The sequence below is a fragment of the Colletotrichum fioriniae genome (genome assembly GCF_027942845.1).
Source record: "Colletotrichum fioriniae strain IMI 355084 chromosome Unknown scaffold_11, whole genome shotgun sequence".
In the NCBI taxonomy this organism is placed as follows: domain Eukaryota; kingdom Fungi; phylum Ascomycota; class Sordariomycetes; order Glomerellales; family Glomerellaceae; genus Colletotrichum; species Colletotrichum fioriniae.
In genome coordinates this window covers 1235153-1254420 of record NW_027076847.1, presented here as the reverse complement: position 1 = coordinate 1254420, position 19268 = coordinate 1235153, and the positions used below count along the sequence as shown (strand labels likewise).

Below are 19268 nucleotides of genomic sequence, written 5' to 3'. Positions count from 1 at the left end.
AATACGAGCATCCAGGACATGGCTATTGCTATGATTTTATGTGGCCACTCAACATAGTCTCATTACGTTATCATAGTCAGGAGTCTGCACAACAGTGTTGCTGAAAATTCAAGAATCAGAGCCCCATGTTATGGCGTCATACTGGAAAAGTTGCGAAGTCTCCATGAAGCCTGAAGCATCTTCTGAGTAAAGACTCTAGGGTCTCTGTAAATCACAGAGACAATTGAGAATTGGGATCACAAGTGACTTTCCCTATCACTAGTCCCAAGCGTCTTTTACTGCGAGCCTCCGTTGATCTGGATTATGGCTAATGATATTCAGCGCTTTTGCTTACTGAAGTTTGACTCCGAGGCTTATTCGCAGCTCTCGCCAATAATAGAAAGCAATAAGGCTAGAAAGATGAGAAACAAGTCCAAAGAACTTCTTGACCAGTGAATTAATCTCAGTCCTAGTAATTTCTATCGCTGAGTGCTATAGCTCGCAAACACACCCTTACGTCGAAAATACTGATAGACATGTATAGGAAACGAACCACAATAGAACATTTCTTAGAGACTTAAGTAGATATCGTTCCACAAATCTTAAAGAAGTCCTTGACGAGGAAACATCTAGCTATGAGCAATCATCCTCAGCACTAAGCTCTTACTGCTATCGGGGATGTTTAGATGCAATCATCCCTTGACAGTTGCTAGGTTAACGACTGTTGATGTACAAGTTAGCAGGGCAACGCCTCTCCGCTGGCACAAAGCTCAACAATCTAGTATTTAACTGCATATTTTGGTATGTGAAAGGAAGAATGAATGGATGGAACCCATGAAATCTTTCGAAATGGAAACAGGTGGCGAAAGAGTCGCTTGTAACGGCCCAGACCACCTTCGAGTTCCGCATCGACTTAATTGCATGTGGTGTATTGATGCAGTTGCAATGGTCTGCTTATCTCAAATCATGAATGAATGGCCTTGTTCCAAAGATTATGATACGCGACTGAACCCGAAACCTATCTGACCCCAGTACTAGGCGCCTCAGTCTTTCAAGTTCACATCATGTTCAGGCGATGTTGACAATCAGAAGTCAGGCAAAACGTAGTTTGTCGCTAGCGTACCTTACTCTCGGAATCCGCTTCTCGCCCTTCAAGATGTTCTATTCCCCGGAACGCTAACCTCGCGTGCCCGAACTATCCTTCCTTGAATGGCCTTGTATGGATTCTCCAATGATAGGCCACAGACTCACGCACCTCACACGAGGCAGTTGCCAGACCCCCTCGTCCTGAAAGTAATTTTTCATATCTCCAGTTCTGCCCAATCCTTTTGTCGCAAGCAGAATACCAAGAGTCAGTGTGGGGGTTGGCAACTCCCTTGGCTCATAAGAGCTAGTCTAGCTTCCATGTCTTAGTATCAAAATGGCAAAGTCAGCTCGACAAGGGTCAGGGTGCCGGAATACCGGAAATATCTGGCCAGATAGATTAAAAATGGTAGTGCTAATGATTACGATTCCAAGGCTAATTACCCCACAAAATGAAGAAAAACTGCCACAAAATGAGACCAATGTCTCACCCAAGCTTCAACGGTTTTCTGACTCGGACCAACGACAGGCCACTGACCAGCAAACTGACGCATCCACGCATTATTTAGCCCCCATTACCTATTACTACAACCGTACAGATCCCTCACAAGAAATCGTCTCCTCTGTTTTACTTCCATCGATGAAATCCACATTTCTCTAGTGACACTCATCCCGACTAGCAGATGAAGAATCCCTCTACAGCCAAGAGAATGAAGACCAGGAACATCTTGGTAACTGAGAGAGATGAAGCTGCCTGAGATCCAGTCGAAGCCGAGACCTGGACAGGCGTCTGGGATTGCACACTCTGACTCGTCTGAGAAGGGGCGTTTGCTGAGGTGTTTCCAGTGATTGTCGACAAAGAACCAGCTGTCTCCAGTGGGGCACTTCCGCTCTGAGAAGTCAGCGTGATTGGAATCACGGTTGTGATGGTGGTTGGCGCTACACCGCCGACCTCAGTGGATGCTATTTCCAGAGTCGATGAACTCTGGCCGTGAGTTCCGGAGTCCTGGGAAGCAGAGCTGGCAGCATTGGCGTTCAAGCTGCCAGATTTCGTTGATGCAGACGGCGAAGATGGTGCAGGTTGCTCTCCCACCCTCGACTGTGGGACCCCAGGATCAGCGGAGGCGGTAGGGAGGATCGCACTCGGGCTTGAAAGCCCGAGAGTAACGGTGAAGGTTCCTTTGGGCAAGGCGGTGTTATTGCTCCACGGAGAGGCTCCATGAGGCGTCTCGGAAATCCCAGCGGCAGACACCGGGGGAGAGCCGGGAGAGCCGGTAGGGATGGCCGTATGAGAGGCATCTGAGCTGGAACTCTCGGTGTTGGTACTGACAGTGACTGTTTGTACTGGAGAGACTACAGTGACGGTGATAGGCACAGCAGAGCTGACGATCGCGCCACAGCCATCGTCTCTAGGGCCAAGATGAGGGGCCGCAAGGGCAAGCCCAACGAATAAGGACAAGAGTTGCGGCTGCATTGTGATATAAAGCAGGGAGGGCAATCGACGAGGTGAAGTTCAGGTAAAGGAATGAAGAGCCGATGTAAGAAAGGTTGTTGAGACTTGAGACTGATGAATCTGAATGGCCTCAGAGTGTGTTTGGATATGACAGTCTATATAGGCTGCGGTATATGATCATTGTTGTTTTCTCTTATCATCAGCCCAACTCGGACAGCTTCCTTAGCAATCAAAAATTGTCTATATCCGGCTCTTGATGATTCTGCAGCCAACGAGACCCAGCCGACGATATCTTCTGATGTCTCTTTGCACTTTGACTCCATTCCGACTGCGTAAGATTTGACGGACTGGGAAAGGTCAACATTTGCAATTGGCAGCAATCCTGGACTTTTGGAGCGGGGAATGGCCTGAGAGATTCGACTCAAAATTCTCTTATCCATATAGAGACCTCGATGCAGATGGGATCAAGTGAATGTTGTGACATCGCGCCAGATGTGAGGTATTATTTTGGAGCTCAGGCGCCGCATGTGGTGTTCTAGACCGTTTTCAAACAGAAATGAGGATCTTCGTCTTGGACCCTTCTCTTGGTAGCTGGTTGTCGAATGATTGGTGTTTTGGGTGGTGGAGTGATGCTCAGCCGGGATGATGCCAGGGAGGACGGAGCAATCCTTGTGTCTCTCAATTTCAGCTTCGACCTTGGCCCACAACATACTCGACCCTCGGCAACTACGGCCGGTACTGGAAAAAAGTACTGTGCTGTTATTGGATATTGGGAAATCATCTTCCCCAGAGGGAAAGTGTGAGATATGACACCAAGGGCTGGAAATAAGACGTCAAGCTGTACGGAGTAGTACCTAGCCAAGATCATGCTGTTTTCATCATTTGGAGCGCGTCTAGATTCAGGACATGCACGTTCTGGGTCGCAGGTTTGCAAGGGCGGGGTTTCCGTAGCACTCGTATGATGTGTAAGATTCTGTAGATTCCTATGCTCTAGCCGAGATGCTGTGAATAGCTTGCTTGGCTACAGTGGTAGCTGAGTGTCGTTCTCCGCATGCGTTCCAGTTCCATCAGATTGAACTTGAAGAGTTGACGAGACGGAATGCAACAGATAAGAAAGACTGAGTAAGTTCTATTCAGTATCAGCTACAGGGAGCATAATCACTTTCTCGATGTTAACATATAAACTACATGAAATCTCGAGAAGATTGAGAATAATACCACCACTCTCTTCTACTCTTTTGTATCTTGTCATTCACTTGAACCCCTGCAACATCAGCAAATACCTTCTTCACTCGTTTTCTTAAAATGCGCGCCTCCAAGAACGCGGCGCTTGTCACTGCCCTGACTTCGGTTCTGGCCCCGGAGCTTGTGTCGGCCACCTCTAGCTGCCTCGCTCCCACTGGAGACCCTGTGACTGTTCAAGCCTACGTAATGGTTGAGCAGATCCCTGTCCATCTCAGCGCTGATATCTGTTCCAACACAACCTTGAGTGTTGCTGGCACTGTCTTGTCCATCACGAACGCTCCGACGTTCCTTGTGTCGGACTTTGTGGTCACCAGTACCATCACGCACACCTCTACTGTGTAAGCCCTCTTACGACCTTTCCCCATGGTTGCTTACTTGGACCAAGCTAACACACAATTTGTCTCAGAAACTCTGTTTCTACATTCGATGGTCCCTGCGCTACACTGACTGCTCATGGCGGCCCTGATACTGAGCCTACCACCATTGTCATCCCCCCTAAGGCTGGCGATGAGGTCGGAACAAAGATCATCTGTACTCCTGCGGCCACGGACAATGCTGCCTTCTCTGGTCCCTACACGACTATCACTGCAGGTCAGGGGTCTGGCCAGGGCACGAAGACTCTGACTTTGGCCCCGGCTGGGGGTGATCCAACAGGCACCGTCATTGTTTTCGCTCCCGAAGCATCTGGACAGGTTGGGGCCCAGGGTGTCTTCACGGGGCCCTATACCACACTCACCGAGGCCTGGGCGGGAAGCACCGCGACGACTGTCACTCTGCCGCCTCGAGGTACTGATAAGACAGGCACTCAGATTGTTCTAAGCCCTACTGCCGCACCAGCTCTCTTCACCGGGCCTTACACGACGATCACCGGCACCTGGACTGGACTCCAGCCAACAACCTTGTCTCTAGCACCTGAGGGAAGTGACCCAACTGGAACTGCCATTGTCTTCTTGCCGACATCCGCGGGCTTGAGCTCCTTCACTGGACCCTACACCACCGTCACTGGAGCCTGGACAGGCGCAGTTCCTACTACCGCCTACCTCCCACCTCAAGGAACTGATCAAGTTGGAACTGAAATTGTGTTGACGCCTACTTCCTCCCTAACAATCACCCCCTTCACCGGGCCATACACAACCATCTTTGGTCCCTGGACCGGAACAGTTCCGACCACTGCCATCCTCGCGCCTCAAGGAACCGACCAGGTCGGAACTCAGATCGTGTTGACACCCACTTCTGTGACTGGCTCCTTCACTGGGCCATACACGACTCTGACTGGCCCTTGGACCGGGAGTGCTCCTACCACGGTGACCCTAGCTCCGGCTGGAACGGATGCCACCGGAACTCAAATCGTTCTCGTTCCCACAACCGCCGCTACATCTTTCACTGGTCCTTACACAACTCTGACTGGACCATGGACTGGCACTATTCCGACTACAGTCACGCTTGCTCCGTCTGGAACCGATGTCACTGGAACTCAGCTCGTGCTTCTTCCTACCGTCGCTGAGACTACCTTCACGGGCCCTTACACGACTATCAGCGGTCCTTGGACTGGCACTGTCGCCTCCACGCTGTCCATTGCTCCTACTGGCACCGCTACTGTTGGAACCGTCATCATCTTCACTCCGGCTGACCCTACGACTTCTATAAGTGCCAGTTCTGGATCTTCAAGCACCACTGCATCGTCACCTTCAGCTACGTCATCGGACCTAACTACGACCTCTGGTGAAGCGTCTAGTTCTGCCACCTCGACGTCTGTCGTAGAGAGCACATCCTCTGCCGACCCGAGCAGCTCTTCGCAAACTTCTTCGAGCGTTGCGTCCAGCTCCCAAGAGTCTTCCACCAGCTCCCTTTCATCCTCTGACTTGTCAAGCTCAACCTCCACCGACCCTACCAGTCCTACCCTGTCTTCTTCTACCACGTCGACTGATCCTGCTACATCTTCATCTTCCTCGAGCACAAGCTCTGAGTCTTCAAGCGCAACTTCTTCTTCATCTAGCTCTTCGACCGAGTCTTCTTCAAGCTCATCTGAGTCCTCGTCTAGCTCATCATCTGAGTCTTCCTCTAGCACGCTGACGGGAACTCCAACAACCACAACTTCACAGAGCTCCACAGTTTCCGCATGCGTCGTGACCGCAACAAGCACCTCGGAGTACTGCAACGTTGCCTTGCCTGGAGCCTGTGCTTCACTGTCAACCACCAGCGGTCTCGCTCTCGTGCCGGTTGTGGCATCTTGCACCGTGGCCCTCGGTCCCTACGCAGCAGGCAACGTTGCGACATGTCTTGCGACCAACGTGGGCCTCACTACGGCCGGTTCAGACATCGCATCCTGCATTCTCACCGCTCTCGAAGGGCGTTGTATCTCCACCCTGCCGACAGCGTGTACAGATCTGGCGTCGTCCAATGGTCTGGCTCTTGTCGCGGACGTAGCCCAATGCACCATTGCCCTGGGTCCCTTCGCCGCTGGGAGTGCCGCAACCTGTCTTGCAACAGGAACCATTACAGCATCTACCACGGGTACGAGCATCATCCAGTGTCTCGAAATTGCCTTTGGCCTCCAATCTGGCGTGGTCACAATCACCAACTCCGCTTACTGCCCGACTGCCACTGCAACCCCTACGCCTTCGGTCTGCGCCACGGTCCCTGAGCCTTGCCAGAGTCTCGCCTCTATCAACGGCATTGCCCTTATTGCGGCGATTCCGGTGTGTACGGCAGCCCTTGGCGCTTACGGTGTTGGAAACGCGGCAACCTGTCTTGCTACCGATGTCATTGGCCCTCTGAGTGTTGGACAGGACATTGTGACCTGCTTGACGACTGCTCTCAGTACACAGTGTATCTCGACTTTGCCCGAGCCTTGTCTCGCCCTGGCGGGTGATACTGCAGCGGAGCTGGTCGTCGACCTGCCGTTGTGCACAGCTGCCCTTGGCCCATTCGCTGTTGGAGCTGCCCTTACTTGCTTGTCCTCGACCGCTACCAACGGAGACTCGGTCGTTGCCTGTCTCAACACCGCTTTGTTTTCGACTTAAGTCTGACTCTGTGGTAATTCTAATGACTAAGAATTGAGAATGAGGTTTCCGAAACTACATGTGGTGTAGCATCAGGCTAGTACTGGGGTTAGGCTTGCGAAAAGAAAGGGAGTTCTTAATCAAGCGTGTATCTCATGTTGATGGAGAGGGGTACGAAACGACTTGATGTCAGGTGATTCCTGTGTGGCCGTTTTCATTTCTTAGCACAGTTGTTTGTTATCCTTAAGTGTTCTAATGATGTTTCCAGCCAATTTTCCGTGGTCTACGAAATCTAGGAAAGATGTTTAATTATCTATCATTCGGCCGTGAATCAGAAAGTTGCTGAATGCTCTTGGAACCGCAGCATGGGTTGTCCCAAACATCCAGTCTGGGCTTAAAATTTGCCTCTAGCTTGATTTGAGAAAGGAATTAAATGGAACTTGTCTGCATTAATATTCTGAGCTTCGATATGGATATGCTGAACGTTGAACTTTCAATTGACTCCAAAGTGCATGCGCGACTATGGTTGACAAAATTCCATCTTATGGAATTAAAATTCTGAACCTCTTTGTGTCGTCAGATGTGTATTGAATCTACCATCTAAACTGCGCATCCCCTCGTCATTCGCAGTGCATTTCTTGGACATCTTGGACAGCATCGCAGTCTCTCCATCTGTTCTAACGATGATCGACTATCTGTCTCACGACAAAACCGAAATCCCAGTTCCTCCTACCAAAATTGGCAATTCCCAAGGTGTGCTCATCAAATCGCGATGCTCCACTCAATACCCTTGCGAAGAGTCCCATCATTGTCATGTCCTCCAAATGCTTGCCAAGTGTCTAGGCACATGTCGATAGATTGCTCGCTGCTAGTGTTTTGGTCTGCTACAACAGCCTTTCGAGTAACACCTTTGTGGGTCATCGTGATGACTTTGCCACAGAGCTTGTTGTTCTGCGCTTGACCATACGGCTCAAATATGCCGGACGGCATCGCAACCAGTGGTAGACTACGGTCGACAGAGTTCGCAAAGTAGGTACTGAGACCACAAGCGCCGTTTCTCCAGAAAATGTTGCGGCAGGCAGTTGCGTCGCCGAACATGAAGATAGAGCCCTTTGTGTGAGAGCCTGAGACTGTCTCGCCGGCGACAGCCTGAGACGCCCCCAGGATAAGAAGAAGACTCGGAAGTAAGGAAGAGAGCATCTTGCAAAAGTTATATATTGATAATCGACTGTGGATTTTGTTATGAGGTGTATGGCGCAGCCACAGTTGTGATTGTTGGCGCTGACAAGACTGATTTGAGAGAATGACTGATGGAAAAGGTTCATGTAAACTGGGAGTAAGGCTAGATAATAAGTATTCTTTTTGTGGCACTCAGCCGAAGAAACTCCAAGCTATCAATCCTACTTTTCGACTCGAGGGCGATGAGTGATTCCCTCTTGCAAGGTCAGCTATCCTTGATAGAGGACTAGTGATCGTGTACTGACTCTCGATGAACAGAGGCTTAATCTCGGCATAGCCTACTTCCCGCGTCCCACAACCATTTTGCGCTGTAATCCATAGGATGAAGTATTGGAAACCACTGGCCAGCTATCCGGTATCCCACACATACCTTCCACTTCTGTCCATGAGCGTCGTACTGTATAATTCAAGCTTGGCTGCAAGTCTCACTCAGTTAGTAACTCAGCTACTATCTCAAGTCATCAAACCTTTGATGGTACCCACTCTTACGGTAACTGTGATATCAACTACACCATGATGCGTGCGTGCATCAGCTAGCTGATCCGCATTAGTTGCGATTCATGAACTGGGAGCTATTGAATGCATAGAATGATCGGGCGTCAAACTCTCCGAAGCACCACTTCCGCTCTTACGGAAATTGGGGTTCGTCGGGCCGTATGGGATAGTTGACATATGATGCGGTCCCGGCTGTCTTACATCCGTTCAATTGTTTTTAACCTGTCTATTTAGGCTAGTGAAACAGACTAAGCAAGGACAATCGGCCCGCCAAAGAGCGATCCTTGGTTGCGGAACCAAGCTCGAGCAAGTCTCAATTTGGCTGCCTAGACATCCCGGCCGGGAATATGAACAAGATTTCCTCTTCCGTCCAAGTTGAAGTTTTACCACTTGAGAAGTCATCATTCCGAATCGACAAAGGAGTCAGTGGGTCTTTTGCAAAGGACTGGCGACAACGAGCAAGAATTCGTTCTGCATCACTGAGTTCCCACATAATCATTTGCGATCACACGTTTCAATGCAAGACTCGAGTACTAGTCGTCTCGTAGAGTTCATGCTAAGACTAATCTATTCAACCCTTACACGGCGCAAAGCTCTAGCCTTCTATGACACTGGTCAATTGATTCAGCTTGAGAACAGACAATGGCGTCCAGAAATGCCGGAAGTCTTCTGTTGTCGCCGTTCTATGAACCTGAAGGATTTAGATCTGCAGTCTGTTGTCCCAGGTGAACGTTACTCTGGGATAGGTCCATACGATATGTCTTTAATAAAACGCATTCCAAGCTAGGCTGGTAATGGCGTGGTTTACACGACTCAGGGGCTCGGATCAGAGTGTTTCTCGGCCGAAGCTCATTGCAGGAAATAGTATTATAAGAAACGAAACATTGTCGCTGTTCGATCAAAGAATCTGTTCACCAGCTTCAAGAGCTTTCTCATTCGCTCAAGTCTCGCCAAACTTCTATCACCATCATGTTCCCCAATTTCGCCTATGCGTGTGCCTTCGCCACGCTACTAGCTGTACCTGCGACGGCAATAGACGCTCCGGCTAACATTAAGGCCTTTTACGACCAAGTTCGTGGCCGGAAGCAATGCTCCAACGTTCTCAAGACTGGCTTTCATAGCAAGGAGGGCGGCAAAGGAGGTGAGTTGACCGGGACAAGTCCAAAGCCGAGAAATTGCCAGCGACCCTAACAAAGGTAAATTACTCGCATCACAGATTGCAGCTATTGTGGCGACTACTTAAGCAATTACAATGTCGTCTACATTCAGGGTTCGGGAGGTCGCCTCGCGAACATGGACATTGATTGCGATGGTGCGCAGACCCATGGAGACGGCCGATGCGGTTCTTCGACCGACACGCAGTCGCAGACGTCTTTCAAGTCCGAAATTCAAGGTTACAAGGCCGGAATCAAGGACTTGAACGCGTATGTTCACCCTTACGTTGTTTTCGGCAACGACGGGTCCAAGCCCGGCTGGCCTACCTTCGATCCGAAGAAGCACGGCATTGAGCCCCTGAGCATCATGGCAGTAGTTTGCAACAACAAAGTTGTGAGTTTATCCCCTTTACTCTTCGACATCTGTTTTGCCCTCGTTATTGGCGCAGCTTCTGAACCTTGAGTACGTAGATCTATGGTGTTTGGGGCGACACCAACGGTGATGATGGCGACCAAGCCATGGTCGGTGAAGCATCGCTTTCTCTTGCCACAGCCTGTTTCGGAACTGGTATGAATGGCAATGCTGGACATGACCAGAGCGATGTACTCTACATTGCGTTCCCAGGCAAAGACGCCGTTCCTGGTGCTCAGGGTGCCAAATGGGCCGCTGGGTCCTACGATGAGTTTGAAGGCAGCATCTCGGCACTAGGAAATCGTCTTCTCAAGAGAATTCGAGCTTGAACTTAGAATTCTCCTTAACTGGTACAATATACCAGATAGCTATAGATGCACGCAGCACATAGATTCATGGCGACGAGAGACGTGGAGGAGACTGCGTGTAGGGTGACGGAAAAGGTTTAATATTCTTGTATATTGGCAGTATTGAATTGCCTTCGCGGCTTCTTTAGAATCACACTCTTTTGAAAGAATTGGTTTTTTTCAAATCTTTGTTCGGGTAGCATCAAGTAGATATATCTACTCACTACTAGTACTGAGTTTAGTTGCAATAACTTACTCACTTTGGCCTTGATTAACTTGAACGACACAGTTTTTATTTGGTATGAAAGCCAGTCGTTCACAATAACTGACAATCTTCCCTCGCGAATGTGTCACAATCAGTCTTGGCTGCCAATGAATGTGTAATAAATGGTCTTCACTTGGGCGTTTGCCAATTTCCTTTGCCAAAGTTGCTGAACGACATGATGCTGCTATTCTGGCATATGTCCCCTTGAAAGAGCCATGTCAGGTCGGATCTTGCAGCAGCATCGATCGGGGCACGAGAAGAGCTGAGTGATGGACAGCCGGTTATATGTTTTTCATACTCATCGGTTGTACGTGAGCATCGGGATCATCTCTCAGTGAGGCTTATAGCAGGGATAAGTGAGAGCTCTGGGTAGCAAGCATGCATGTGATGATGAAGGATTGGTGCACGATTTCAAAATGATGTTATTTACAGGCAAATGCCGAGGGAAAGTAATGATGCATCCACCTCCAGAAGTGCCAAAGCCATTTCCAATATACTAAGAGTTTTGAAGGATAATGGGGAAAATTCCCCATCCCAAACGAAGCGAATGTTGAATAATGTAGAATCCTACGTGTAGGAAAGACGGATACGATTTGCTCGACTTTCCAAGTAACCCCTCATACGGAACCATCTTCTATCCACAAACACCAGAAGTGGCAATAGTGTTCAAGTCCTTCGGAATGACACCAGCAGCAACGGCGGCTAAGACAGTCAGTCAAATGTGTCGAGGATGTTTTGAGACATATGTGGCTTACCTTTATAAGACCATCGGTAGTCATCGCCCAGCGCGGTCTTCCACGTCCAAAACACCCAGCCTGCGGTCGACTTCTCGTAAGCGTAGACCTGAGCAGCAAACCAATGCTTGTAGAAGGCCTTCTGCTTGGCTGGAGCCCATCCATCCGTTGATTCAACGTTGTCTGGCACTGCGATACTCCACTCGCCAACAATGGTAGGCCCAGCGGCATCTGAATTGCGGTTATCCTTGCAAGAGGTCGAGATGTAACTTTCATGCGAAACAGCCACGCTCGACGACCACTTGAGATAACGGTGATCGTCGAATGCAGTGAAGTAGGTGTCAGTCAAGAACTCAACCGGGTTCCCGGAGCCCCAGTTGGTGTTCATCATCTGCACATGGACGTAATTGTTGCGAGAAACACCGAGGTCTTTCTCGACCTGACGGATTCCCTGTACCAATCTCATCAGCCCTTGCGATAATAACGCCACCGTAGGCGAAGCGTAGGGTGACGTACCGCGTAAGCGTTCTTATAGAAGACGGATCGCATCGATTGGACCTTGCGATCCCAGGCGACGGGCTCGTTCAAAACCTCAATCATGCCGACGTTGCGGAATTCATTGTGATCGTGAACAAGCTTTCTGAGGAACTTCAGGAATTTGACACCGCGATCGTATTGGTAGTCATTGTAGAAGCCCGGTGTAGTAGCGTACTATTGTCATATACCAAATCAGAACGAATCTCTTCTTCGACGCTAGCGAAGAAATTATTGTGATCTCCTACCTGGCCGGTGAACGGGTTTTGCCGCTCTTGTGCACCTGGGGCGCCGTGGTGGCTAGATTACTGTCAGCTTAAGGACAAGGATACCTAAGGATAAGATAATGATCGGACGTACCCCAAGATGATGTAGAAACCACGGTCACTAGCCCAGCCGCAAAGCCGGATCAAGTACGTCAGAGCACCCTATACAAGTCAGGCATTGTTTCCTTCGATATCGCTCTGATAAGGATGGCGAAGGGGATCTCACCTTTGGGAAATGCTCCGACTTATCGACGAGAGACTCGTCAAGCCAATATCCAAGGGGGATGCGGATGGTGTTGATACCGTAACTCAACATCTCGTCCAGATCGGCCGCCGTGAACCAGGTGTCCCAATGCTTCTGGAAAGCAGTGTCAGATTTTGCCTGCCCAAGCTTCGAAACGCAGTCGAATTCAGACTTATAAGCACCGCAGCCCATCTTGTTCCATTCGCCTGAATCAATCCATGGCTCATAGACGAAGACTGAACCTAAGTTGACTCCTCTGATCTTTCCAGAACTGGTCCACCATCGTGGAGTGACACCACTTGTATTGGATGTCCCATTTCCTTCAAACAGGCTGTGTCCGTCGGTGTTGACGAGCTTGGTGGAGCCATCATTTGGCAACCACGCGTAAGTAGCCGGCAGTGCGCAAGCAAGCGCCAGAAGAGAAAGAATGACCATGTTAGGGTGATTTGAATGCAAAGTGAGTGTGGAATGAAAGTGAAGATGAAGGTGAAGGATAGTAGAGTAAGGTGGTGCAGTTTACTAAGAGGTGCGGGTGGCGGATGCAATGTTATAAGCCAACATCTCAGGATACTTAGAAACTTCTGCGAGGGGCAGCCGGGTAACCTTGACTCGTACACAGGAGTGGAAGATTGCGCTCTTTCAACGCAAGATTGAATCCCGGCATCGGACGTCATTGTCTGAAAGGGTGTCATAATCAGCTCCCCTTTCACATTTCTTTTCGGGAACTCTTCGTTGATCATGTTGCAACTTTAGTTGTAACAATACAATCAAAGTAGGATGCGCATTCTCTCCACCTCGATGGAAACTCTTTGAGCGGCTCTGGATATCTTGGACATACCCCTGAATGAACGGCAATGGATTCTTGGGCATGCGATCCGTCGAAATTGCATTGTTCCAGGGCCAGACTCGCGCTCAGCTATCCTCGCAGTTCGAAAAAGTCCCACTCGTCTCGCGCTTTGGAATCCTAGGCGTTCGAACCACATCATCCGAGGACGCCATACCCCTTCAATTCCACTTGAATCCTAGTATGCATTGATAGATAGCTACCTCCTCTCTTGGCTGCCTCCCATATGCTTCTGGATTGCTGTCGCGATAACGCATCATTCTAAATGCGGCTTGTACCCCGGATTATCGCTGAATGTGGGGTGAATGCCATCGCGCTATTTCACGTATTGGACCCCGAAGTTGAAACAAAGGTATGTGCAGACAAAAGGAGGAGAGGCACGCAGCGTACTATTCCTTTGACGGCCTGAGATAGTTCAGAACAAAAGTCCCTGCTCCGAACAAGCGCGGGCGGCTATCACAAACAAGCGGTGATCAGACAACACACACCGTTGAGACTAATAGCCGCAACTGCCAACTGGTTCTAGAACAGATTGTTAAATAACATGGTCGTATGCAGCGATGATCTATCGGGCCGAAAGAGATGGTTCCTCACTTATGATGTTATTTAGGCACCGAGATTTCCAAAGGGGTGATGCCATTCTCGAAATGAGAGGCGTTGGGAGGCAGTTGCTAATCTTGCGGAACTAGTGATGATGAAAAGGGTATAGTAATCACCGCATACCGGCTGCCTAAGCAGGATGCATTGAATTATATTCCCGTCTTAGCCCGCCCTCAAGTGTCCCCATGCCTATTCAAGGTACGTTATTGCCTTATAACACAATCAATGTCGGGCAAGTTGTTTCCCGAGAGAACAAAATGGATTAAGACGGCGTTTGGTCCTATCGTGGGATGGAATATCAAAGTGTCAGGTTCTGAAGCAACTTATCGTGCACGTGTCTTGGGTCATTCTCAACACCCCACTTATGATCCCTTAGCATTCAACACTTTACCATTGATTGTTTAACTCACTTTTTCAGGGCTATAGCGACGTACTCTTGATGCGGCGCATTTAGATGAGCGCGGGATGAGTTTTGAATGATGGTTGTATGTGATGTCCTGCTATGCTCATGGATAAGGTAGCCACATCAGTGGTGGAACCCCTTTCGGCATCATCCACCTTTTGTAAGCTTCCAGTCATTGTTGCGACTTGCTTCGCTTCAACGTTCAGGCTATTACTCCACTTGAACATTCTTTGAAGTCTCTGGAGGTCCTGGATTCTGATACCATGGGCTAGCAAGAGATCTATCTCTTGCTTTACGCTTATCGAAGTTAATCCTGATACCATGAAATATTGGCGCTTGATTGTGCGACATATGAAGACTTTTTGAAAGTAGATGTTGAAAAGATGCTTGAGATTTACAAGAGAAGGTTATTTATGCAGCGGTGGTCGTTTAAGAAACTTCTTTCTGATCTAATTTCGGGTAAAGCCTGTCGATCAGTGATGCGATCAGTATTGAGCCCTTGATGAGGCTCACTGCCCAGGTAGTCTGACACAAACTACGCGCGAGATTAGTATTATTTCTTCGTGGCGGCCTTAAATTGACCGCAGCTGACAACATACCTGCATCAACCTCGTAGCAGCCACCGGAGACGTCCGCCATGATATCCGCCATTTCCACGGCCTTTTCATGGCCACCTGATGTCTATACGTGTATCTACCAGAGTACATTCATTCTCTACGAAGATTGCATGTGCTGTCGCTGACATCGTTGATAGACTTGTGGGAAATAATCAATGAGTGAAGTTGTTACATTCACACGCAGGCACACTCTCGGAGGTTTGCGTGGCTTCCGGCAAGAGTACCGTTGCTCCGACGCTCTCGCTCCGACGCTCATGATCAAGGTGGACTTGGCCAACTGATTGATGCTGGAAGAAAGCCTTCAGGACCAAAGTAGTATTGGAGAATCATTCGTAAATTTCGCCGCCATTGGCCAAACCTCGGCGATTCAATGAGGCTCAAGATCCGTCGCTGTCTTGCACTCACACCGCCCATTCCCCGAGCCCGAAAGTAGTCCTCATGACGCGTGGGCCTGGGCTGGATCTCAGTCCAGACTCACTAGGTTCATGCAGACGCCAAGTACCAAGGATCATTGTACTGGCGTAATGCCTGTCTGCCGGCGCATCTCATAACCGTGGCGCTTCTTGGGGGTTGCATTCCGCCGCACTGGCTGAGGCTCAATGAGTATTGAAGCGCTCTTGGCAGAAGCCAAGACTGATTGGCAGCCAAATACAGTTGCTTAGATGTTCTACCAAGACCCTAAGGAACTCTTGTTTCTATTTGAGCCTCAACAAGGCAGCCACAACTTCTGGGACACTTTTCTCAAGGACATCATGGAGATATTCCTCTGGGAACGTCTTCAATTTTGCTTTCTTCACTGAAAGTATCGTGAACAATGTGGAGCACGCACCACCGACCGGCGGAGGAACAATACACCACGGACAAGCTCAAATCTCCACTCCGGACGAATCCCGCCCGGCGGCCTAGCGAAACACCGCGGACGGCGTTGACTCGCGCCTTCGCTTTCGCGCTCCCCCCACCTCCATGGGCCGATAAATGCGGTGTTTTTCGGAGGTGGGCAGCGGGAGCAAGCAAGGTGATGGTCCCCAAAAAATAACATCTAAGCAGGCAGAGTACGGTATCGGTATGTATCCCGAGCCCATATACCGTCGGGCCGGCTGACTGATACACCCTCTTCCAAAATCGAATTCAGCATTCTTCGCAAAGAGCGTCTGAAAAGAGTGGCAATACTCTGCCGAAGTCCCGGATCTCTGTATGCTTGCATGATGCAAGAGGCTCCCGAGTCTTCGGCCCTTTCGCTCGCCTTGCCTTCGACCTCGAAAAGTTCGTCCTTTGTGATATCTCTATGCATCGATGAAAAATGGAAGGTGTTCCTGGGGCGTGTTATCTTTGTGTCCGTTTGTCTGATGATGAGTGCATGCCAAGAGATGTTGCCAAGGTCTCAAAAGCTGAGACCAAGGAATTTAACGACTCAGGGCCGCCCAGTTCCCACGTCAACTGAGCACCATATTTCATCTGAATGGTATCATCAGTGTGCACGTTTCTGGGGTTTTGCGGAGGTGAAGAAAGCTTGGCAAAAATGTTTTATCCAATGTATTGGCATTACCAATGAGACTCGAGGTGATGAATTTGACTCGAAAGTCACAACCCTCACATTCTTTTCGCAACTATGCGGAGAGCCCCCAAGGTCCAACAAGGCGGGAGCTCCGGAGACTCTGATAATCTACTTCGTACCCCACAAATATACTGATAAACACCGTCTTTCCAAATGGTTGAGATGCCTTAATGAGGAAGCTTTCGACTCGTCAGATCTATCCGGGGGAAGTGGACTGGGGGTCGATATAAACGGCTAGAGTGGACGAGCTATCCAGGGTGTATCCTCCTTCTCACCCCAAAGAAATGTCGGCCTGGCCCCACGTCTCCGCACCCTCCTCTCCTCTCCATGGGGGACACGGAAGGCATTGGATACCTCCGCACTCTCCCACACACGGCTCCATCATGGAGTTATCTAAGCGCTTCGTGGGGCTATAGATCTGTGTTGAGGCTTAAAGGCCACTCGTTTCTCCTTACTCTCATGGGGAAAAACCGAGAGAAGAAGGACACTACGCATCTTGTTTCCTTTCTTCTTCTTGTCCACTCTTGTTCATTCTATCCGTTTGTACCAGTGTATGTGTGCGTATTGTTCGCGGAACGCTGCAGGAATCATGGGTTCCAAGAAGTACTTTGGCCTAACGGGCAACGCCCTCAACAATCTGAGAATCGCCCTCATCATCGCGCCCAGCTTTATTCTTTACGGGTACAACATTGGCGTTGTCGGCGGCCTGCTGACGGAGGAAGACTGGGTCAAAACGTTCCCCGAGATCGACACCGTCCACACATCCGGAGCCCAGAAATCGGCAAACTCGACACTCCAAGGCTTCATCGTCGCCACCTTCACCATCGGAGCAACTATCGGCTCACTATCTTGCTCCTGGACCGGCGATATCTACGGCCGCCGAAACATCATCTTCGTATCCGCCATCATGACATTCATTGGCGAAGTTCTCATGGCAGCTGCTTTTGGTCTCCCCCAGTTCGTGGTTGGCCGTGTTCTCACCGGCCTAGGCATCGGGCAGCTTAGCTCCATCGTCCCGGTTTGGCAGTCCGAGACGTCTGCTGCTGCCAATCGCGGTCGGCAAGTGGTTATATCCGGCGTGTTCATGTGCGTGGGCTACATGCTTGAATCCTGGATCGATCTCGGCTTTTTCCAATTCCACTCTGGTCCCATTACGTGGCGCCCGCCTCTGGCTATCGCCGTGTTCTTCTCTATCGTTCTCATGACCTCGATTTACTTCTTCCCGGAATCACCAAGATGGCTCGTCATGAAGGGCAAGTCAGAGCAAGCTCGCGCTGTGATTTCCGTGTTGAAGTCACTGCCGGCAGATTCGATGGAGGTTCAGGCCGAGCTTTCCGGAATCGAGTATTCCCTCGAAGAAACAAAGGGCACACAAGTGTCCCTGAAGGATGTCCTGAAGATGGGCGAAGACAAGCTTTTGTATCGCTTCTGCCTGTGCATGTCGCTTCAATTTTTCCAACAGATGGCGTACGTTGTCCCACTCCCAACACATCATTGACAAGAGGTTGGCTAACTCTGCGTTCAACAGTGGTTCCAATCTCGTCAGCGTGTATGCACCCATCCTTTTCCAACAAGGTCTTGGTCTCTCTAGCCAGTACTCTCGCATTCTCAGCGGCGGAACTCTGACATGGAAATTCCTCGCCTCCTTCATCGCCTTCTTCACGATCGACCGGTTCGGGCGCCGCGCTGCGTTCATCGTCAGTGGCACAGGAATGTCGCTTTGCATGATCGCACTCGCTATCGCAACATCATTCGGGACCGATAACTACCCTGCTCAAATCGCAGCTGCCTTCTTCATCTTCCTCTACAACACATGGATCCCAATCGGCCTCATGGGAGCGAACTACCTCTACTGCACAGAGGTTGCCCCGCTCCGTTTGCGTATGGCGATGAGTTCCATTTCGACAGCGAACCACTGGCTGTTCAACTTCCTCGTCATCATGGTAACGCCGGTTGCTCTCAACACCATTGGATGGCGCTACTACATCGTCTATGCCGTGATTGCGGCCGCTATGCCAGTGACAGTGTACTTCTTCTTCCCCGAGACGACGGGCCGCAATCTCGAGGAGATTGACTTGTTGTTCCGTGAGTCGCCTTCGTGGATGGCTACAGTGAAGTATGCCAAGACAAGACCGATTGCCATGCCGCAAGAGTTCAACTCCGAGAAGGGCGAGAAGGCAGACCACTTGGAGGGAGCTTGAAGTTGCTAGAACTGTACATATAGATTGTCATCATAAGATTGGCTGATAGGAGGCCACACTTGCAGCGGTGTAAGCGGGCTGAGGTCGTTCATGATCGACCCCAAGGGTCCATGTCAGTGACCCGGGCATACGCTGCAGAGCCAGAGCCAATTTCAATACAGATTTTCCCCATTATCCCCTTGAAGTCTCGAAATGCGTCAAGACCTATGCTCCCAATATCCATCCGCGTGTCATTCCGGGAAACCTTTTGAACGACCTGTGCAAGCGAAAGAAAAATGCTCCGATTAATGGGGAATTTGCTATTACTCTGACAAGGACGTACTTCTTTTACCATCCGGCAGCCGGTGGGATAGGGTGGCACTCCTTAGGTCAAAGAACGTATGTGGATACTGAAGCAGCAATCAATCAATCGGTAATCAACGAGCAGGCCTACGCCAGCAATGATGTACCATGAGTTTTCCGTAGCAAATGCCGTAATCTACGAATCATATTATAGGAGTCCTCTACATTTACGAAGTTATGTCTTTCCTATAACAATATTTAATCTAAATTGCGAGCATTTCCAAGAACCTGCCAACTTTCATCGGCAGTGGCTC

At 49.8% G+C, this 19268-nt stretch overlaps 4 protein-coding genes across 4 annotated transcripts; 3 read left to right on the top strand and 1 right to left on the bottom strand.

The window, feature by feature from the left end:
- Positions 1-3820: 3820 nt before the first annotated feature.
- N0V96_008973 (uncharacterized protein) lies at positions 3821-6783 on the top strand (the record flags this gene model as incomplete). The annotated part of the gene is made up of 2 exons (XM_053188913.2): positions 3821-4098; positions 4167-6783. 2 exons carry the CDS (start codon positions 3821-3823, stop codon positions 6781-6783), a joined length of 2895 nt encoding a protein of 964 aa, XP_053053679.2.
- Positions 6784-9789: 3006 nt separating this feature from the next.
- N0V96_008972 (uncharacterized protein) lies at positions 9790-10391 on the top strand (the record flags this gene model as incomplete). Its single annotated transcript, XM_053188912.2, has 2 exons — positions 9790-10044; positions 10122-10391. The coding sequence occupies 2 exons, from the start codon at positions 9790-9792 to the stop codon at positions 10389-10391; spliced, it is 525 nt and encodes a 174-aa protein (XP_053053678.2).
- Positions 10392-11308: 917 nt separating this feature from the next.
- N0V96_008971 (uncharacterized protein) lies at positions 11309-12644 on the bottom strand (the record flags this gene model as incomplete). Its single annotated transcript, XM_053188910.2, is given in 6 exon segments — positions 11309-11376; positions 11430-11859; positions 11925-12119; positions 12134-12242; positions 12303-12370; positions 12435-12644. The coding sequence occupies 6 exon segments, from the start codon at positions 12642-12644 to the stop codon at positions 11309-11311; spliced, it is 1080 nt and encodes a 359-aa protein (XP_053053676.2).
- A 4416-nt stretch (positions 12645-17060) lies between these two features.
- N0V96_008970 (uncharacterized protein) lies at positions 17061-18672 on the top strand (the record flags this gene model as incomplete). Its single annotated transcript, XM_053188909.2, has 2 exons — positions 17061-17938; positions 18000-18672. The coding sequence occupies 2 exons, from the start codon at positions 17061-17063 to the stop codon at positions 18670-18672; spliced, it is 1551 nt and encodes a 516-aa protein (XP_053053675.2).
- Positions 18673-19268: the final 596 nt, after the last annotated feature.